The 21,788-nt window shown below is 46.8% G+C and overlaps 1 protein-coding gene across 2 annotated transcripts in view; it reads left to right on the forward strand.

Annotated features, from left to right (window-relative positions):
- Window positions 1-438: 438 nt before the first annotated feature.
- The window catches only part of CNMD (chondromodulin), a 34,740-nt gene continuing 13,390 nt past the window's right edge, over window positions 439-21,788 (forward strand). The window contains exons 1-4 of one of the 2 annotated variants that reach the window (XM_081206016.1): window positions 439-604; window positions 3,742-3,882; window positions 18,091-18,231; window positions 19,641-19,754. In XM_081206016.1, coding sequence (XP_081062142.1) covers window positions 530-604; window positions 3,742-3,882; window positions 18,091-18,231; window positions 19,641-19,754 — 471 coding nt within the window. In that variant the 5' untranslated portion in view covers window positions 439-529. The remainder of the gene's footprint in view (window positions 605-3,741; window positions 3,883-18,090; window positions 18,232-19,640; window positions 19,755-21,788) is intronic. The other variant, XM_081206015.1, reaches the window with a different exon arrangement.

The following is a 21,788-nucleotide window of genomic DNA, read 5'->3' on the forward strand; positions in this document are numbered from 1 at the left end:
AAGAGCTTTTTCGCATTCTGCACAGTGTTATGCAACTTATCTAAAAATCTGCCAAATATAGAAGAGTGCTTCTGAGCATAGACAGAGTTCCTTTCTCCTGGCCAATTAAAGAGCAAGGCTCCGGGTGTTGTGATAACCCCCCGCCCTCCTCCTGCTTTTTTTCCTGGGAATTGCAGCGGCGCCCCCTACTCTACCTCCATCGACACAGTTTTGGAACAATGCCGCACGTTATTCTTTTTCGGAAACTTTCACAGCTCTTGCTTATGAGACCAGGCATGTGCGTGTGGCACAGCTGGATTCAACAAGCTGGGGAGGTTTTTGTTTTTTTAAAAGTTGAGTTTACAAACCAAAAACACCCCAAGCGCACCTTTTCTACCCTCTGGAAACGCCCCCCCCCCCGGCTCCTCCGCCGCGTGCCCGCCTTGCCCGATGCGCCGCCTCCCTGCGCGTCGGTGCTGTCGAGGCTCCCGCAGGAGCCGCAGGCAGAGCCGCCCGAGACGGAGCTGGCAGCCGACGTTCCACGGAAAGGATGGCCGAGAGGCTGGAGAAGGTGCCCATCGCACTGGCCGAGCCGGAGGACGGGGAGCCCGCCCCGATGCCCCCCGTGAGTACGGCACGCAGCACCCCGAGCTGCCCCCCCGCTCCCCTTTTCCCAGCCACTTTTCTGCCCCCCTTTGCTGGCGGAAACTTTTTTGTTTTGCAAAAAAAAGTCCTACTTCTACCTTACAGATGGAGCTCTGTCTAACGATTTCGGAGGGATCTGGGGGATTTGCTGCGGACTCACAAATAATGCAGGGGACGGGGGACGGGACGAGACTTTCTTTCCCAGAAAGAGAAAGCCAACTGTTCTCTCCCTCCCCTCGCAAAGGAGCTGGGGATCTTTCCTCAGAAGACTCACACAATGGCAAAAACAGACAGGGGGTCCCTTCTTCTGCTTCTTGGGAAAAAGGGAAGGAGGATCGCTCACTTAGGAACCCTATTCACTTCTTCTTCCTCTTTCTACGTCCCCCCCCCCCACTCCATTTTGGCACTCCAGTCCAGGCACCCACCCCCCTCACGCGTGCGGCTTGAGACATCTTGGAGAGAGGCGCGTGATGTGTGTGCTGTGCAGTTCTTGTGCAAAGTGCCTCGGCTAAGGTACTTTTGGCCTGCCCCCCACCCCCAGCATGTGCAGAGCGCCTCAAAGTGAGCATATGCAGAGGGCAGGTTCCCACTCCCCCCCCAAAAAAAAAGACCAATGCAATCAGAAAAAAATACCTGACACACATCTTTTTATGACTTTGCAGTTGGCTGATTGGGCAACTGACCAGGCGGAAGAAAGTCTGGTTTTAGTTGGAACCTCTCTGACACAGCCAGGACCTCTGCTCCAAATACTATAGCAAGCTAGTTAACTTGGGTCTGTGCCAGTGGCGTAGCGTGGGGGGTGCAGGGGGGGCCGGCCGCACCGGGCGCAACATCTGGGGGTTAGGGTTAGGGGGCGCAAATCCACGGGTTAGGGAGCACAAATTACTTGCCTTGCCCCGGGTGCTGACAACCCACGCTATGCCACTGGTCTGTGCCCAGAGGCCCACCAGCATCAAAATACAAGATCCAGACAGAAGGGTGATTCACTAATTCACAGCATTCCCAGGACCCAGACGCACACCTCCCAAATGATGGTGTTGCACCTACATTCCACCCTGAGGGATTCAGATCTCTCCCCCTACCCCCATGGCCCCATGGACCTTCAGCTGGACGTCAGGATCAAAGTACAGGGGTGTGGGGAACCAGCAGCCACTGGCAGAAAAGAACACATTGGAAAAGCTGATTTGGGTCAAGGTGCTGGAAAACCTGGAACAGGGTCTGATCTAGCAAGGGATCTATTCAGAGCTTAGTTTTCTTGATCATTGTGAATCATTTCTCTATTTATTATTTTTATACTACTGTATCCCTTATCCAGAAGCATCTCAGAGCAGCACACAAAAACACATTTAGAAAACCCATGCAATCAAGCAGTTCAGCAAAGGACTAAAAGGAGCCAAATCTAACCTAAGTCCTCGATGAAATGCCCACATGAAAAAGATGGATCTTTAATTGCCTTCCAGAGGCCTCATTGTGCAAAGTGCATCAGGGCATTGGCAAAACCTTGAACTGAGACCCATAGTGAGTAGGCAGCCAGTACAACTCTGGAAGGATAGATGTTCCCACAGCAGGGGCATGAAGCTCCACTCCATGGTCTGCCAATGACAGACAACAGCTTTACATGCTGCTTCTTCACCCAGTGTTGCAGCCAGAGCCATCTTCCGTGGCAGTCCCACAAGAGAGCATCACAGAAGTCCAAGCTGACATGTTACAAACAATCTGTGCCAGGTGCCTGTGACGTTCAGGCAGCCAACATTCCACAGAACCACCTCAACAGTCAGGAAGGGTCTGTGCCATGGAAGCAGCCCATTTCCCTGCATACCCGAGCATAGACATATCGCTCTTTAGTCAGTAGCTCTTTAGGAAGGAAACAGGCTACCAGGAAAAATGGCTGTCAGGGACAGGATTTAGTACTTCTTCAAATACTGTAACAGAAGGTGCTGCTTGTCTCTCTCCCCGCCCCCCGCCCCCCCCCACACCCCAGCACACAGTTGCCCCTTTGTGAAGCTGCTACTTCCAGATTAATATGCTCAAGATTGTACTGCACAACAGATTGCCTAGAAAGAATGGAGGGTCTGGCCCAAGGCCATGTCGTAAATTCACAGCTGAGGTGGGATTTGAATCAGATATTTGAGGCATGAAATACATGGTACTTGAATGTCAGCCCATCGTGGCAAACGCCAGAACACGCCAGTGCCTCTTTTCCCTTGGCATACAGTGTTACCTCGGGTAATTTGTTCTGGAGGTCCGTTCTTAACCTGAAACTGTTCTTAACCTGAGGTACCACTTTAGCTAATGGTAAAGTGGTAACGGCTGCTACGCCACCGTGCAATTTCTGTCTCATCCTGAAGCAAAGTTCTTAACCCGAGGTACTATTGCTGGGTTAGCAGAGTCTGCAACCTGAAGCGTCTGTAACCTGAAGCATCTGTAGCCCAAGGTACCACTGTATTGACTTGTCATCTCTACTTGGAAGCAGAAAGGCCAGTGCACACGAGAAGTTGCCAACCTGGCAGGTGTTTGGGGTTTACTGGGAGGGGGGGTGCACAAGTATCTCATTTCTTATATCATATTAAGATGTTTGGAAGTGGAGCATTTCCCTTACAGGAGGGCTGGTAGGTGGAAATCTGGACAATAGGTAGGTTTGCACCTGCCTGTCTCCCCATTAATGTAGGGGTGTCCACATGATGTCCTCCACATCCCAATGTTGTCCTGGACTTTCCCCCTCTAAATGAGTTTTTCAACCTTAGGAAGTCTGAAATGGCCAGAATTGAACCCAAACCCCTCCCCCACTAATGGACAGGCAGGCACAAATCCACATTTTGCTCCAGTGTGGACAAGCCTTTGATCTCTCCCTATCCTCCTGGATGTGAGCCTCTGCCCTCTTTCTTTTCTCTCAGTCTTGTGCACACCCCAAATTCAAAATACCCCCTTCCTTGACTGCTTGGTACTTTTGTTGTAATTCTTAAGAGGGTTGAATGGAATTGTTCCTCACTCAGTTTCTGAGCAAAGACTTTGTGTGCCCCGTGTGAACCTCCGTGGCTTCACTGCAGATCAGGCTCTCGTCTCCAAATGGCCTCTGCCTCTCTGATTCAAGTCACTTTGCTTCCCACCCTGCTGCAGGCATACTCAGCTGTAATGGTGAAACCCTCTAGTACAAGGCGGCTGCTCAGGATTGGGGCCATGGTGCTTATTGGCGGAGCCATCCTCCTACTCTTTGGGGCCATGGGAGCCTTTTACTATTGGAAGGTGACTGACAAAGAGGTGAGAAGTGAGGGATTTGTTTGGATTTTGTTTGGATCAGATACATTGGGCTCAGGGCTACCTCTGACTGGGCCATGAATGAAAGTTAACCATATTCACCAACAGTTTCTGAAGCTACCAGCAGACCCCTAAGCTGCTCTCCTCACAGTGCCCCAAACCATTCCCAGAAATAAGGACTGTGTGCAGGAGACCCCTGGTATTTTAAACAAGGCCAGGTCTTGGACTGTACTCTTTGTGTTTCCAGGATCCATTTCAGGGGCCAGGATGCATAAAGCTGAGCTACAAAATGTGATGCTGGTACCTTTTGATGTGTGAAGAAAATGCAAAACAAGCAGCAGTTGTGGAACCAGACCCTGCACTGGAAATTGTCTGTTATCCTTCTTTCTTCAAGTGAATAAACTTGTTGATAATCAGGGGGTAGCAGGGGTGCCAACTTGAATGAAAAAATATTGTGGGGGCCCATGTAAGCCCTGCCGAACCATTCACATGACACAGTGCATGCACGCCATTTGAATGGAATTCTCATCAACTTTGGGGGACTCAGCCCCCTCAAATATTTTATTGTGGTGGCCAAAGCCCCCAGGGCTGCTATGGAGGGTAGGCCAAATGGAACACTTGGGTCTATTGTCACCATCTGGTAGCTGTGGCAAATGTGTTGCACTGGGTGGCTTCTTTAGTGTGTCTTCTAGGGAGCCTTATTTAAAGGCAAAGGACTCCTGACAGTTCAGTCCAGTTGCAAACGACTCTGGGGTTGCGGTGCTCATCTCGCTTTACAGGCTGAGGGAGCCAGCGTTTGTCCGCAGACAGTTTTCTGGGTCATGTGGCGCAACAAAACACCGAAACCAATGCAGCGCATGAAAAAGCCGTTTACCTTCCCGCCAGAGTGGTACCTATTTATCTACTTGCACTTTGATGTGCTTTCGCACTTCTAGGTTGGCAGAAGCTGAGATGGAGCGGCAGTAGCTCACCCCGTCATGGGGATTCGAACCACCAACCTTCTGATCAGCAAGCCCAAGAGGCTCAGTAGTTTAGACCACAGCACCACCCACATCCCTTGAGCCTTATTTAGTGTGCCTCTAATTCACAACAGAATTCAACAAGAGTTTCTGTGCATATAAGGCAGATCTTATGCTTTAATTATTAGTCTACAGCAATGTGTTGTGGATGAAGCTGCAGTTTTAAAACTCCAGATCCAAATGTTTCCGTTTTGAACACAGAGACGTCCCTTATTCTGTCAGGTTTCATTTACAATTCAGCCAGCAAAGTTTCAATAAGAAACACAAACTGCCTTAGCATTTCTTCTTGAGAGTTTGCCAAGGTCTTCAGATATTTTATTTCCTCTCATTCTGGCATGGAGATTTCTTCTCTGCTGCTCTTTTACAGCCATAGCAGGATAGAAGGTGCTACTAGGAATAAAATAAATAATATATCTGCATGCAGCAGATACAATCCAAGCACAATTGCTCACAATTATTCACAGGGTCCCCTTTCTCCATTCTAGGCCTGGCTTTCCACATGAAAGTAAGTAGGATCTCTAGAAATGTTTGGATTGTTGACTTTAATTTTGTATATTTTGGTTAAAGGAAAAATACCGGTACTAGGTATAATAGAATTTCTTGGATGCCTTGATCCAAGTTTGGGAAAAATACTTTTTTGGTAAGTGAGCCCCAGCAGAGATTTAAAATCAGAAAATATGCAGCCAAGTAAAGTGTGGAAATGTTGTTGTTGTTGTTTAGTCGTTTAGTCGTGTCCGACTCTTCGTGACCCCCTGGACCAGAGCACGCCAGGCACTTCTGTCTTCCACTGCCTCCCACAGTTTGGTCAAACTCATGCTGGTAGCTTCAAGAACACTATCCAGCCATCTCGTACTCTGTCGTCCCCTTCTCCTTGTGCCCTCCATCTTTCCCAACATCAGGGTCTTTTCCAGGAAGTCTTCTCTTCTCATGAGGTGGCCAAAGTATTGGAGCCTCAGCTTCACGATCTTTCCTTCCAGTGAGCACTCAGGGCTGATTTCCTTAAGAATGGATAGGTTTGATCTTCTTGCAGTCTATGGGACTCTCAAGAGTCTCCTCCAGCACCATATTTCAAAAGCATCAATTCTTCGGCGATCAGCCTTCTTAATGGTCCATATGTGGAAATATGGGCTGTTAAAACTTTAAAACGTCCCCTTCTAAGTTGCCCACCTCCCATGTTCCCCACTTCCCTTAGCAAACGAAGAGACCATACATTTGGTAAGTTAAAATGGTTTACTTACAGCTCTTCAGAGGTCCATACAGCATCAAGAAAATACAGGAACTTTAGCTTAAGTTCCAAAGTTCCAAAGTTGTGAATTTCTAAATATGTATAGAAACACAAAGAAGGCTTGTTTAAGCCCCACAGCCTAAGCTTGGAGCATCCAGCTTTGACCTCCTTACTGGTGGGTTTCACATGATGGGAGAAAGAGAGCAAGGTGTTTGGTAGTCCTTCCCAAGGTGAGGGGGAATGACCCAGCTAAGCCTGTAAGGACAGCTTACTCTTAACCCCTTCATGCAAGAATAGAGCTAAGCATGTTGGTTGTATGAGGCTGATTTATCCCACGTGGATAACTGGGTGAAATGGCAAAAGAAACATTTTTGAAATCTAGCACACAGCAGCTTGTTACTCACAGGTGCCAGTTTTTTATTTCATTGAATTTATATCCCATCCTTCCTCCCAAAAGAGCCCAGGCAGCAATTACATCCACACATATATCCTGACATTTAAATACTTTGTGCCATGTTCATAATGGCAAACTTTGCTATTTAGATATGCTGCTTTAACCCTTTCTTATCAGTTAATGTTTTAAAAGCACTAAAATTGAAACAGAGTCCCAGAAGGAGTTCTTTTAAACAACATTTCCCCTCAAATTTGGCACGTGGGTTGGGGGGTTATTCTTCTGGCTGTAGAGGTTAGATTAATAATAGTGGTGGTAGTAGTAGTAGTAGTAGTAGTAGTAGTAGTAGTAGAAGTAGTTTATTACTTATACACCGCCCATTCGGCCAGGCCTCCCCAGCCACTCTGGGCGGCTTCCCACAGAATATTAAAAACACAATAAAACATCATACATTAAAAACTTCCCTAAACAGGGCTGCCTTCAGATGTCTTCTAAAAGTCAGATAGTTGTTTATTTCCTTGACATATGATGGGTGGGCGTTCCACAGGGCAGGCGCCACTACCAAGAAGGCCATCTGGCTGGTTCCCTGTAACCTCACTTTTTGCAGTGAGGGGACCGCCAGTAGGCCCTCGGCACTGGACCTCAGTGTCCAGGCTGAACGATGGGGGTGGAGACGCTCCTTCAGGTATACTGGGCCGAGGCCGTTTAGGGCTTTAAAGGTCAGCACCAGCACTTTGAATTCTGCTCGGAAACGTACTGGGAGCCAATGCAGGTCTTTCAGGACCAGTGTTATGTGGTCTCTGCAACTACTCCCAGTCACCAGTCTAGCTACCGCATTCTGGATTAGTTGTAGTTTCTGGGTCACCTTCAAAAGTGACTGACTGATCGAACCCAAAGGGTCTCATCAATGGTTCCTCTTCATCCTGGAGAAGAGTGACTAGTGGGGTGCCACAGGGTTCTGTCTTGGGCCCGGTCTTATTCAACATCTTTATCAACGACTTGGATGATGGACTCAAGGGCATCCTGATCAAATTTGCAGATGACACCAAACTGGGAGGGGTGGCTAACACCCCAGAGGACAGGATCACACTTCAAAACGACCTTGACAGATTAGAGAACTGGGCCAAAACAAACAAGATGAATTTTAACAGGGAGAAATGTAAAGTGTTGCACTTGGGCAAAAAAAAATGAGAGGCACAAATACAAGATGGGTGACACCTGGCTTGAGAGCAGTACATGTGAAAAGGATCTAGGAGTCTTGGTTGACCACAAACTTGACATGAGCCAACAGTGTGACGCGGCAGCTAAAAAAGCCAATGCAATTCTGGGCTGCATCAATAGGAGTATAGCATCTAGATCAAGGGAAGTAATAGTGCCACTGTATTCTGCTCTGGTCAGACCTCACCTGGAGTACTGTGTCCAGTTCTGGGCACCACAGTTCAAGAAGGACACCGACAAACTGGAACGTGTCCAGAGGAGGGCAACCAAAATGGTCAAAGGCCTGGAAACGATGCCTTATGAGGAACGGCTAAGGGAGCTGGGCATGTTTAGCCTGGAGAAGAGGAGGTTAAGGGGTGATATGATAGCCATGTTCAAATATATAAAAAAAGGATGTCACATAGAGGAGGGAGAAAGGTTGTTTTCTGCTGCTCCAGAGAAGCGGACACGGAGCAATGGATCCAAACTACAAGAAAGAAGATTCCACCTAAACATTAGGAAGAACTTCCTGACAGTAAGAGCTGTTCGACAGTGGAATTTGCTGCCAAGGAGTGTGGTGGAGTCTCCTTTTTTGGAGGTCTTTAAGCAGAGGCTTGACAACCATATGTCAGGAGTGCTCTGATGGTGTTTCCTGCTTGGCAGGGGGTTGGACTCGATGGCCCTTGTGGTCTCTTCCAACTCTATGATTCTATGATTCTATGAAAAGTAGCCTCACATAGAGCATATTGCAGTAGTCCAAGTGGGAGATAACTAGAGCATGCACCACTCTGGTGAGACAGTCCACTGTCAGATAGGGTCTCAGCCTGCATACCAGATAGAGCTGGTAGACAGCTGCCCTGGAAACAGAATTGACTTGCACCTCCATGGACAACTGTGAGTCCAAAATGACTCCCAGGCTGCGCACCTGGTCCTTCAGGGGCACAGTTACCCCATTCAGGACCAAGGAGTCCTCCACACCTGCCCACCCCCTGTCCCACAAAAACAGTATTTCTGTCTTGTCAGGATTCAGCCTCAATCTGTTTTTTTTTATAAGATATTTATTAAAGTTTCAGAAATAAAAAAAGAAGTTACAATAGTAATAAGAAGAAGAAGAAAAAAGAAGAATAAAAAAAGAAAAAAGAGAGTACAAAATACGAAAAAAGTACAGTGGTGCCTCGCAAGACGAAATTAATTCGTTCCGCAAGTTTTTTCTTCTTGCGAGTTTTTCGTCTTGCGAAGCACGGTTTCCCATAGGAATGCATTGAAAATCAATTAATGCGTTCCTATGGAAACCGCTTGCCAGGCTGGCGGTGCAGAGAAGGGCTTTTCTCCCCACCGCAAGCCTTCAGGACAGGTACGGGAACAGAGGGGAAGGGGCGCAGCGCTTCTCCTCTGTTCCCGGGGCTTGCGGTGGGAGGAGGGTTTTTCCTCCCCACCGCCAACATTCAGAACAGCATTCTGAATGTTGGCGGTGGGAAGGAAAACCCTCCTCCCACCGCAAGTCTTCAGGACAGCCATCCGAAGGCTGGCGTGGGGAGAAGGGCTTTCCGCCCCACCGCCAGCCTTCGGAGCAGCCTTCCGAAGGCTGGTGCGGGGAGAAGGGCTTTTCTCCCCACCGCCAGCCTTCGGAGGAGCCTTCCGAAGGCTGGCGCGGGGAGAAGGGCTTTCCGCCCCACCGCCAGCCTTCGGAGGAGCCTTCCGAAGGCTGGCACGGGGAGAAGGGCTTTCCGCCCCACCGCCAGCCTTCGGAGGAGGTCCGAGGACAGTGGGGAAGAAGCGCTGCACTTCCCCGCTGTCCCGGAGATTTCCCTATGGGCTTTCGTCTTGCGAAGGAAGCCCATAGGGAAATTCGTTTTGCGAAGCGCCTCCAAAACGGAAAACCCTTTCGTCTAGCGGGTTTTCCGTCTTGCGAGGCGTTCGTCTTGCGGGGCACCACTGTAAAAACAATTAAAAACAAATCAATCTTTCCATATCCCTGACCTCCTCACACCTCCCCTTTTTTGTATTCCAGTTCAGTAAGTTAATTCAGCAAATCCTTTCCCTCTTTGTTTTTATCTTAAACCTTTTCTTAATATGTAATAACTGTATATTCTCATCTGTTAACAGTCCATTTTTACATACTCCTTATAACATTGCTACTAAAAACCCCTTAACTTCATTCCAGCATCCTTCTAACATTCATTAATTTTACAATATTTCTGTAAATATACTTTGAATTTTTTCGAATCTTCTTCCACCGACTCTTCTCCCTGGTCTCAGATTCTGCCAGTCATTTCCGCCAGTTCCATATAGCCCATCACCTTCATCTGCCATTCTTCCAGGGTGGGTAGATCTTGTGTCTTCCAGTACATTGCAATGAGAATTCTTGCTGCTGTTGTGGCATACATAAAAAAAATTCTATCCTTCTTTGGCACCAATTGGCCGACAATGCCCAGGAGAAAGGCCTCTGGTTTCTTCAGGAAGGTATATTTAAATACCTTTTTCATTTCGTTATAGATAATCTCCCAGAAAGCCTTAATCCTTGGGCACGTCCACCAAAGGTGAAAGAATGTACCTTCAGTTTCTTTGCATTTCCAACATTTATTATCGGGCAAATGATAATTTTTTGCAAGCTTGACTGGGGTCATGTACCACCTGTATATCATTTTCATAATATTCTCTCTTAAGGCATTACATGCCGTGAACTTCATACCTGTGGTCCATAACTGTTCCCAGTCAGCCATCATAATGTTATGTCCAACATCTTGTGCCCATTTAATCATAACAGATTTCACTGTTTCATCTTGAGTATTCCATTTCAACAGCAAGTTATACATTCTTGACAAATTCTTAACTTTAGGATCTAACAGTTCTGTTTCCAGTTTTGATTTTTCCACCTGGAAGCCAATTTTCTTATCCAAATTGTATGCCTCCATTATTTGATAATAGTGAAGCCAATCTCGCACTTGTTTTTTAATTTTTCAAAGCTCTGCAATTTCAATTTATCTCCCTCTTGTTCCAGAATTTCCCAATATTTCGGCCATTTGGCCTCCATATTGAGCTTTTTCTGAGCCTTCGCTTCCATCAGTGACAGCCACCTTGGAGTTTTATTTTCAAGTAGATCCTTATATCTTGTCCAGACATTAAATAATGCTTTCCTGACAATATGGTTTTTAAATGCTTTATGTGCTTTGACCTTATCATACCACAAATATGCATGCCACCCAAATACATTGTTAAAACCTTCTAAATCCAAAATGTCTGTGTTTTCAAGAAGCAGCCATTCTCTCAGCCAACAAAATGCGGCTGATTCATGGTAAAGTTTAAGGTCTGGCAGGGCAAATCCACCTCTTTCTTTTGCATCCGTTAGTATTTTGAATTTTATTCTGGGCTTCTTGCCCTGCCAGACAAATCTGGAAATATATCTCTGCCACTTCTTGAAACAGTCCATTTTGTCCAAAATTTGCAGTGTTTGAAACAAAAACAACATTCTTGGCAATACATTCATCTTTATCACAGCGATACAGCCTAGCAGTGAAAGCTTCAAATTTGACCATATTTCTAAGTCTTTTTTCACTTCAGTCCAACATTTTTCAGTTATCCTTAAATAGATGCACATTTTTAGCAGTCATGTTAACCCCCAAATATTTCACTTTCTTAACCAATGTTAATCCTGTCCCCTTCTGAAACCTCTCTCTCTCAATCGCTGTTAAATTTTTCTCTAAAAAAATTTCTCTAAATTTTTTTTCTCTAAAACCTTAGTTTTTAACTTAAATCCTGCAACCTGACCAAATTCTTGAATCAGTTCTATTACTCTTTTAGTACTAGATTCTGGCTCCTGTAATGTCAATACTAAGTCATCTGCAAATGCTTTCAATTTATACTGTTTAGCTCCGACTTGTATACCCTTAACCAATTGGTCCCTTCTAATCATATTTAAAAGGACCTCCAGGACCGATATAAAAAGCAATGGGGAAATTGGGCAACCTTGTCGTGTCCCTTTCTCTATCTTAAATTCCTCCGTCACCACATTGTTAACAATTAGTTTGGCCTTTTGTTCAGAATATATTGCACTTATACCATTTCCAAAACCTTGACCAACCCCCATCCCCTGTAGGTTCTTCTTCATAAAACTCCAAGAAATGTTGTCAAAAGCTTTCTCCGCGTCCACAAATATCAAAACTGCCTTGGTATTAATGTTCACTTGTAATTTCTCCAAAATGTTAATTATGTTTCTCGTATTATCAGACAAGTGTCTGCCAGGGAGAAAGCCTGCTTGATCTTTATGTATCTCTTCCACTAATACTTTTTTAAAATCTTTTAGCCAAAATGTCTGCAAAAATTTTATAATCCACATTAAGGAGAGATATGGGGCGGTAATTCTTGAGCTGTCTTCTCAGACTCAATTTTCGGTATAAGTGTGATGTACGTCTCCTTCCACGACTCTGGTGCTTTTTTCCCTTCCAAAATTTAGTGGTTGTATTATCCAACTTTTCAGAGATCTATAGTATCTTGAAGTTAAGCCATCTAGTCCTGGAGATTTGCCCAATTGCATATTCTGGATGGCACCTTCTACCTCCTGTTCAGTTATTTTGTAATTCAACATTAGCTTGTTTTCTTGAGAGATTTTTTGTAGTCCATTTATTTTCAAAAATCGATCTATGTCAATTTCTTTCTGTGGCCCTTGTGTATATAGTTGTTTAAAGTACCTCTGGAAACAATTTCTAATCTCCACTGGGTTCTGTATATTCTTTCCTTCCACTTCCAAATTTGTAACAGTATTAAGTTTTTGTCTTTTTTTCATTTGCCAGGCCAGCAATTTCCCACATTTATTAGCCGATTCAAAAGTCTTTTGTCTCATCTGTTTAATTTTCCATTCTATTTCCTGATTCATCATTTTCATGTATTGTACTTGATGTAACTTTATTTCTCTCAAAATCTCTTGCGACTTTGGTTTTGCTCTCAATTTCTTCTCACCTTCCTTTATTTTCTCCAGAATTTTATCTTTCTTCTCATTTTGGGTTCTCTTCTTTATTGCGTTCTGTTGTATCAGGAACCCTCTCATGACCGCTTGCGTCCCAGATTACTCTTTTTTCAACAGTAGTATTCATGTTAATCTCAAAATAATCTCTCAAGGTTTTGTGGGCCTTCTTGATCACTTCTTCATCCCTAAACAAGGTGTCATTCATCCTCCATCTGAAAGAGCCAATTGGTGTTAGTTTCATCTCCATCTTTACAGCATTATGGTCGGAGCAGGTTTTAGGGCAAATTTCCACTTTTCTTGTCTTTGGAGCCAGTCCTCTAGTTACCCAAATTTGGTCAATTCTTGTCTATGTCATTTTGGCTTCAGAAAAGAAAGTTACCTCTCTGCCCAAGGGGTTCTTTGTTCTCCAAATATCAACTAGATCCAAATTGTCAGTCATCTCAAAGAAGGTTTTTGGTAGCCTACCGTCCTTAGTAACTACCTGTCTCTGTGCCTTGTCCATATTTGTGGATGCCACTCCATTCATGTCCCCCATCATAATCACATTGTAATCCAAATAGTCCATCTGAGACTCATGCAACTTTTTCAAAAAATCTGATTTCCCCTCATTTGGTGCGTAAACTCCTACTATCAAGAATTTCTCTCCTTGTAGTTGAATTTCAGTTGCCACGAATTTTTTGACTTTGTCCGATGAAATAAACTCTTGACCCAGTGTTTTATTAATCAATACTTTTCTGTGTAGCCTTACAACATGTGTTTCCTGTAAACAAATCAAGTCCAATTGTTCCTTTTTTTAATAAATGAAAGACTCTTTTCCTTTTTGGGGGGGAGTTCAAACCATTAGTATTCCAGCTTAAAAGTTGCAAAGCCATGATGTAATTACTCTGCTTTTCCTCCAACTGCACCAAGTGTTTGTTCTTGTTCTGTCAGTGGGGTTATTGTCACTTTCTCTGAGCAGTCCAATCCAAAGGGTAATGTAGCTATATCTAGTATTCCTCTTTTTAATAGTCCTTTGTCCGATGCTTTTTGTTTTGGTCTTCTGTCTATCGGTTCTCTGTCCAATGCACTTAGCTCTTCTCCAGATTCTTTCTGCAAGTCTTCTCCGTGGTCTTTCAAAAATCTTTCTTTGTTGTCCACTGATCTTATTTTTATCTTTCTTCCTTTAAGGCTAAAGGATAGACCTTGGGGGAATTCCCACCTGAAAATGATTCTGTTACTTCTCAACAGGGCGACCAAGTCACCGTAGTTGGACCTAAGATCCAAAAGGTATTTCAGAATATCTTTAAAAATCTCCATTCTTGACTGATGTATTTCCAAGGTCTTCTGAAAGTGCAGGCCCAAAATTTTGTCTCTCTCCTCTTTTGTTCGGAGGGTAATCAAGCAGTCTCTCACCCTGCTCTTCTTCCCCCCGCTTCCAAGCCTAAAAGCACTCACTATCTTAAATTCTTCTCCAAATCTAAATCCCAAAAGTCTGCAAATTCCTGCGTAAGAAAGTCAGTCAGACTGTCCTTCTCTATTTCAGGCACAGCCCTGATCCTCAAGTTCGTTTGTTTCTCCTTCAATTCAATTATAGAAAGCGTCGACCTGTGATCCTCAAGTTGCCTGTGTATGACTGGTATCTTCTCCTCTACCGCAACAGCATTTTCCTTGGCTTCTTCAGCGATCTGTCGGGTCGAAGTAGATTCCTGTAACAATTTCTCTATTGTTTCTGTATTAGTGTTCACCTTTTGTCCCAGATTGTTAATGCTTATGGTGTTTTGATCAATTTTAGTTGATGCTTCAGCCACTTGTTTACTTAATTTTTCCAGCGATTCATTTATTTTGCCTAGTGCAAGTGCTAAAAGATCCTCAGATGCCATAGCTTTTGACTTAGATTGTATGGTTGCAGCCGCTGATGGTGCAGAAGGGCCAGATGTTGCTGCTCTTCGCTGCAGCCAGGATTTCCCAGATCTCGTTGTTTTGTCTTGGAACAAATCTACTTTTTCTTTTCCATCTGCCATAATAGATAATTTGTTTTGAAGTGGAAAATTCCCCTGGCCCAATTGTTGTAACAATTTCAAAGATTTCCTCTAGGGGGACACTGTAACAGTCAGAACTTGTTGCTTTAAAAAGCACCGTATTTTTCGCCCTATAGGACGCACTTTTTCCCCTCCAAAAATGAAGGGGAAATCTGGGTGCGTCCTATGGGTCGAATGCAGGCTTTTGCTGAAGCTTGGAGAGCGAGAGGGGTCGGTGCGCACCGACCCCTCTTGCTCTCCAGGCTTCAGGAAGACATCCGCAGCGTGGGGAACCTTGCAGGAGTTCACCGCAAGGCTCCCCACGCTGCGGATAGCAGCCTGCTGCCCAGCGCGAGGGGCGCCCTGAAGCAGAGCGCCCCCCCGCGCCAGGCAGACATCTGCAGCGTGGGGAGCCTTGCAGGAGTTCCCCACAAGGCTCCCCACGCTGCGGATAGCAGCCTGCTGCCCAGCGCGAGGGGTGCCCTGAAGCAGAGCGCCCCCCGCGCCAGGCAAACATCTGCAGCGTGGGGAGCCTTGCAGGAGTTCCCCGCAAGGCCCCCCACGCTGCGGATAGCAGCCTGCTGCCCAGCGCGAGGGGCACCCTGAAGCAGAGTGCCCCCCGTGCCAGGCAGACATCCGCAGCGTGGGGAGCCTTGCAGGAGTTCCCCGCAAGGCTCCCCACACTGAGGATAGCAGCCTGCCGCCCGGTAACTCTTTTTAAGCCCCCATTTCACCAAATAAGCAACAATTTCAATTTCAGTTACTTCTCAGTCACTTTGAGATCAAGAGGAGATAACCAGAAACAATATATCTCCTTTGCAGAGCTAGCTGTCAAAAAGTACTCTGTCACAGACAGCGCATTTCACAATACGGCAGTCTTATTGTCCATTGGCAGCCCGTTCCCAGGTTTTAAGCAGTGGATTCTTACTTACTTCCCTCTCTTTTGCAGGAAAATATAGTTCAAACCTTTCCCCCCCTCCTCTCCTGCAGCCAAGGGGGGAAATCACTTATTTTGACGTTTGGATTATAGTCCTCCCCGATCGACTTTCCAGGTCTTTAGCTTACAGCTTCTTTGCTTTAATCTATTTACAAGAAACGGAAGGCGGACTTCCTGGTTATGCCTTCCCGCTTCGGTGCCAAATTAAGCCTTTTTTTCCTCTCCAATTTATCCTACTCACGGGTAGTTGCTTTTTGTAGTCGAATTGTCACAGGAAGAAGGCAGCGCTCTCTGGTAACGGCTGTGTGGCTTCGCTCCGCGGAAGAAGCAGTTGACTCACAGCACCGCGCCACTCACCCCGCTTCGCTCCGGAGCCCGTAATTGGGTCCCTTTGCGAATTGGGGGGGGCGCGAAAGGTGCCTGCCGAGTCCCACGTTCAAAGGCTAAGATTCAGCCTCAATCTGTTAGCCGCCATCCATCCTCCAATCGTCTCCAGACACTCACACAGGACCTTCACAGTCTTCACTGGTTTTGATTTAAAGGAGAGTTAGAGCTGGGTATCATCCACATACTGATGAACACCCAGCCCAACCCCCCTGATGATCTCTCCCAGAAGCTTCATATAGATGTTAAAAAGCATGGGGGAGAGGACAGAACCCTGAGGCACCCCACAAGTGAGATCCCAGGGGTCTGAATACTCATCCCCCACCACCACTTTCTGGACACGGCCCAGGAAGAAGGAGCGGAACCACTGTATAACAGTTCCCCCAGCTCCCAGCCCCTCTAGACGGTCCAGAAGGATGTCATGGTCAGTGGTATCAAAGTCCGCTGAGAGATCCAGCAGAACCAGGAAACAGCTTTCACCTTTGTCCCTAGCCCACCAGAGATCATCAACCAGCACGACCAAGGCAGTTTCAGTCCCATGGTGAGACCTGAACTGGAAGGGATCCAAATGGTCCGCATCCTCCAGGCGAGCCTATAGTTGTTCAGCAACCACCCACTCAATCACCTTGCCCAAGAATGGAAGATTTGAAACTGGGCGATAGTTGGCCATTTTGGCCGGGTCCAAAGATGGTGTTTTTTTTTTAAGAAGATGCAGCCCAGTATCAGGGAGTACCAATCTTCTTGGACAGTTTGCACATTTGGAATGTTGAGAATTGCAGTTTTGAGACTGCTTCCTGGGCATCAGTCACAAAATATAATTTTGTGCCACATTGCAGAAAACCATTATGGGGTGGATGGAGCCTTTTACTTGCACATGGACAGCCTTCCCCAACATCATGCCTTGTATATATTTAGAACTACAACTGCCTTCACTCCCAATATTGGGAGTTTTAGTCCAAAACATCTGGAGGATACCAGGTTGGAGAAGGCAATCCTCGTACGAGGAAGAGACTCCATCCATTCCATAATGGTTTCCCGCAACCCTAAGCCTTTGCCCTAAACCTTGGGCAAGTGCCCAAGGCATAAAAGATCCCAGAGGGTGCACCAAGACATCACTCACATGCAACTGGGTATCAAGGACCATAGAAGGTTTCTGTCAGCCTTGAATTTAACTTTTTTAGCTTTACTGTAACTGAACATTGCCTTTCTGTTAACTCTGGAAAACATTTTAAGGTCATAGAAGTTGGTAGTAATCTGCATATACCATAGCATGATTAAGACTTCAACAAGAGCCTTGCCTCCTGGAAACTTCTTGGCCCTTGGATTTCATCAGCATCTAGGGGTGAACCATTCTAATGGCCGGAAAGCAGGCAGAGTGATCTTTCTCGCAGATGAAATGGTAACTGGCTATCTAAACCTCACCAGGATCTGACCATGACAATGAAGCCAAAGAAAACCCCTTCACATTCAAATCACCATCTCTCAGTGCAGATAAGAATGGCAAGTGAGGATTTGACCCACCATGAGTTTTGGGACGAAAACATTTTGAGAGCCATCCTAGGTATGCCAGCATCAGCATGGATGCTGAGATCTTATAGAACGTCTAACCTGTAGTCTTTGATACCAGATCTAGGTAGATAGGTGTCAGGGAACTGCCATCGGAGCATCAGGTGGTGGAGGGGCTCAGGGAGGAAGAAAGAGACTCAACAGCTGAAGCAGGAACCAGCAGGGGGAGGAGTGGATCTCCGAGGGAATGCGAGCAGGAGGGAGGGCTCAGAGACGCTTCCAGCGAGAACAGTGGGGAGGTATCTGAGTCTCCCATAGGGAGACCCACACCTCGCCGGAAACTGTCACGCCGTGAGTCCAGGAGACGCGTTTCCGTTAAGGAGCTTCTTTGCTGGAAGCGCTTCCGCAGACAGCCACTGTCAGACTCTACGAGTGACTAGAGCAGACATGTTTGAGGAGCTCTGTCACACACAGAGGTTTGTGGAGCCGCACAAACTCTGAGGGAGCACGATTTTACGCACAAGCAGCTAATCATCCCATTACAATAGGTTTCTACCAAAGTCATCATCTTTTCCCCCTTTTTCAATCCCAGGTCTACAATGTCCATTACATGATGAGTATTAACGGGAAGGCACAAGAGGTGTCAATGGAAATAGATGCTGGGAACAACCTGGAAACCTTTAAAACTGGAAGTGGTGAAGAAGAGGCTATTGAAGTTCATGATTTTCAGATTGTAAGTATGGTTGGCTGAAGGTTTTTTTTGGGGGGGGGCGTATCCCAAGAAGGAATGGAGGAAGCAGTGGTGAACTTTGGGCTTTCAAATTTCACACACACACCTCCACCTCTTGCTTTCCGTTCTAAGTCATTGTTGCGGCACCCTCTCGGCTTGGCTCCCAGAGCTGGCAAGCCAGTCACGCTCCCCTCAGTATGCATTTGGAGTGAAAGCACCAAGGCAGCAGAGGGTGGGGGAAGAAGAGAACATGGAAATTATTTATTAGGCTCAGTGTTCATTTCAGTTGGGGTCCAAGCCTAGTTTTTTTACTGAGACCACCTTGGCTGCCATGTACAGAATTTTAAAAAATCATTTAACAAAAATTATATACCACTTGATTGTGAATAGAACCTCTGAGCAGTTCATCAAAAATGCTGAAGGCGGGGGGGGGGTGTAAAAGCATCTCTGATTATTCTCCTTGGCCTCTCAATGGCCTATGATACCACTGACCATGGAATCCTTCTGTGAAGACTGTGAGCAGGGAGAACAGGGCACTGCTGGGCTGGAACAGTGCCTGACCTTACTAATGGACTGGATGAGAACCAACAAACGCATGCTCAATCCAGCCTAGACTTAAGACATTTCGAGGGGGTGGTTCCTGTGCCCAGATGAGCAAGATTAGTTCTGGAAGAAGCAGGATCACAGCTTAGAGCTACTCCTGGATCCAGTCCTGTCATTGGAGACACAAGTGGCCTTAGTGGCACTGAGGGCCTTCTACCAGCTTGTGCTGGAAGCCCAACTGCAGCCCTATCTAGATGGGAATAGCCAGCTTTAATTGTCTTTGCTCTGATAACCTCCAGGTTAGGCTACTGCAATGTGTTGTATGTGGGACTGCCTTTTAAGATGGTTTGGAAACTACAGCTAGTGGAAAATGTGGCTCCTTGAATGTTAACTGGGACAAGAATGTGTGAACATATAACACTGGTTTTGGTCTGACTGCAGTAACTGTCAATTTGCCCAATTCAAGCTGCTGGTTTTAACTGTATACAACTCAGTAAGCCTGTAACTAAAGTTCCCCATATGAACTTTCCCAGACCTTGAGGCCCTTCTACATATGTTGAGAGGAAATGCCTTCTCTGAAATAGCCAACTGTTTGTGGAATGCTAGCTCTAGGGAGACCTCCCTTATCAATATTTTGGTTCCTGGGAATTCTTCATTTTCCTAGTCATTTGAGAGTACCGGTGATATAATTGCATTGTTAAATCTTTTTAAATATTATTTTATTACTGCACTTTTTACTTGGTAGTGAATAACTTTGGGTCTTTTTTAGTGGGAAGCAAAGCATTTTATGTTAAAAGCACTTCTGTATCTTGCAGCAGTTGGGTGGGCACCTCAACGTTTATGTTAATAACCAAGGTCTGTTTTTCTAGGGCATAAGTGGAATTCGTTTTGCTGGAGGAGAAAAATGCTACATTAAAGCCCAAGCTAAATCTCACATCCCTGAAGTCAGTGCAATGACCAAAGAGAGGATCTCTTTGGACCTGGTAGGTAGTCACCAAAAATATGCTTACACTGACAGCAAAGCTATGTTTGAAGGATTGTCAAGTGCAAGGGAAGGAGAAAGGCTTTGTGATGGGAAGTGTGAAGGTGGAGGGGGGCCCTAGAGAACCTCCTGAGAGCAGCAGCAACACCAAGGAGCCCATAAAGCAGCTGGGGAGGTTTCAGCTGCTCTTTAAGGTGCAGCCCAGCCTTGCCACCTCCTCACTTTTTGGCTAAGCTCTGCTACTCCTGCTCCCCACTTGGGCCAGGTCTGGCTTTCTTCAGCAGCAGCATCTTCCAGGAGAGGTGCTCAGTGAAAGTCTGCAGCAGCCAAGGGATCCTTGGGACTGGTGCTTAGAGGTGGCCCATCCCATTTCATCACCTGAGGCAAAACGGAAATGTGCTGCTTCCTGCCCCCCCTCCAGCCACCATCACTTCTGCCGCCGCCAGAACGCCTCCCTCTTGCCAAGTTTCAGAGAGAGGGAGGTGTTCTGGGATGAGGTATTGCTGCTTGTTTCCCCACCCCTAGAGTGGAGAAGGGAAGCACCAAGGCCTTGCAGAACGCCCACCTCTGGCTGAAACTTGGCAAGATGGGGTCCAGAGGTGGCAGAAGTGGTGGGGCAGGTGGGGAGCTTTCTCTTGAGCTTCTGCTGCCTGAAGCAGCTGCGTCACCCTCACTAGCTCTGCCCCCCCCCCACTTCTGTAACGGTGTGCAGGAGGGGTTTGAGCTGTTCTCTTGGTTCCTCTCGGCTTCTGCCTGACAGCAGGCAGGACTGGGCAGGCACACAAGGCAGCCTGAGCCCCCTCCTCCGCTGTGCCTTGGTTTGTTTGCCTTGGAAGCAGGCTGATCCCTGCCAGCAGCAGGACTGTGTCTGTGTCTGCTTGAACCCCGAAAGAAGAAACGCATGGCAGTGGGCAAGCTGGCTCTGATCCTATGCAAAAGAAGCTGCTGTGAAGCAAGTCAGTATAAGGGAAACCCATATAAATTTACACCAGATCCAAAGCCTGCTCTGCAGAATGGGACTGCTGTGTCCTAATCCCCTGGCCTACCTGGCAGAGAGTGTGCCAAGATGAAGTTCCAAGTCCAGAAGCCAATCCACACAAGCCAAGCCCAAAGATCAGGAAGCAGTATGGAGTCAGTCCAAGTAAGCCAAGTTCAGCAGTCAGTCTCGAAGTAGAAACCCAGGAAGGTCCAAGGTGAATCCCAGGCGAGGTCCCTCAACATGGGCAGTTGAGTGGACACAGCAGCTCCCTTTGCTGCCTTCTGACACTGTGTCTGCTGATTGCAGCATCTGGGCTTGATGAGGCAAGTGACCCTCACCTGCTCTCTGCTTGCCCCAGCTGAGAAATTGCAGGCCTCCTTCCCTACCTGGCCAACTAGTGATCTAGGCTGCAGGCCCTGGCCTGCCTCTGCTTCCTGGAGTGTCCCGCCCGCTGTTCCCTACATCTTAGGACCTGCCATGTTTGTGGGGACGGGGGCCTCTCTGGCTCTGGGTCCCACTGCTCGGCTTCCTGTGCACTGGCCTCTGTCCCCTCATTATCCTCTGTCACCCCATGAGTATTGTCTATCACAACCTCTCCTTCCCCATCCCCAGCTTGCTCCCGTGTGACCCACTCTGAGCTGAACCCCTTGCCAGGATCCTCTTCCTCCTCCCTGAAGTCCTGCCAGTTCTGTTGCTGCTTTGCCCAAGCCTGTCAGAAGGATAAGAGTCTTTAAAATAATTCTGTGCCAGGTTACATGACCAAGCTGAACAGGCTTAGGATCCACCTGAGCCCCAGCCCAAGCCCTGGTCCCACCTGCATTGCACCCCCAGAACATCTCTTTTTGGCCTCTGTTCAATCGTCTGGGCCCCCAGCCAAGCAAGTGTTTCTTGGGCTGAGCCAGGGTTGGGGACTTGACCTCAGCTGAGCCTAGTTGAGCCAAGAACCAGCTGGCTGAAGATGGCCTCCTTCATTAGCGATGTCCTTGGAGGGCCCGTCTGAGGCATGACATTTGAGGAAAACTGCAGGGGGAGGGACTGAGCAAATGAGAGAGCTTT

This window comes from Podarcis bocagei (assembly GCF_964188305.1).
Source record: "Podarcis bocagei genome assembly, chromosome: 8".
Taxonomy (NCBI): Eukaryota; Metazoa; Chordata; class Lepidosauria; order Squamata; family Lacertidae; genus Podarcis; species Podarcis bocagei.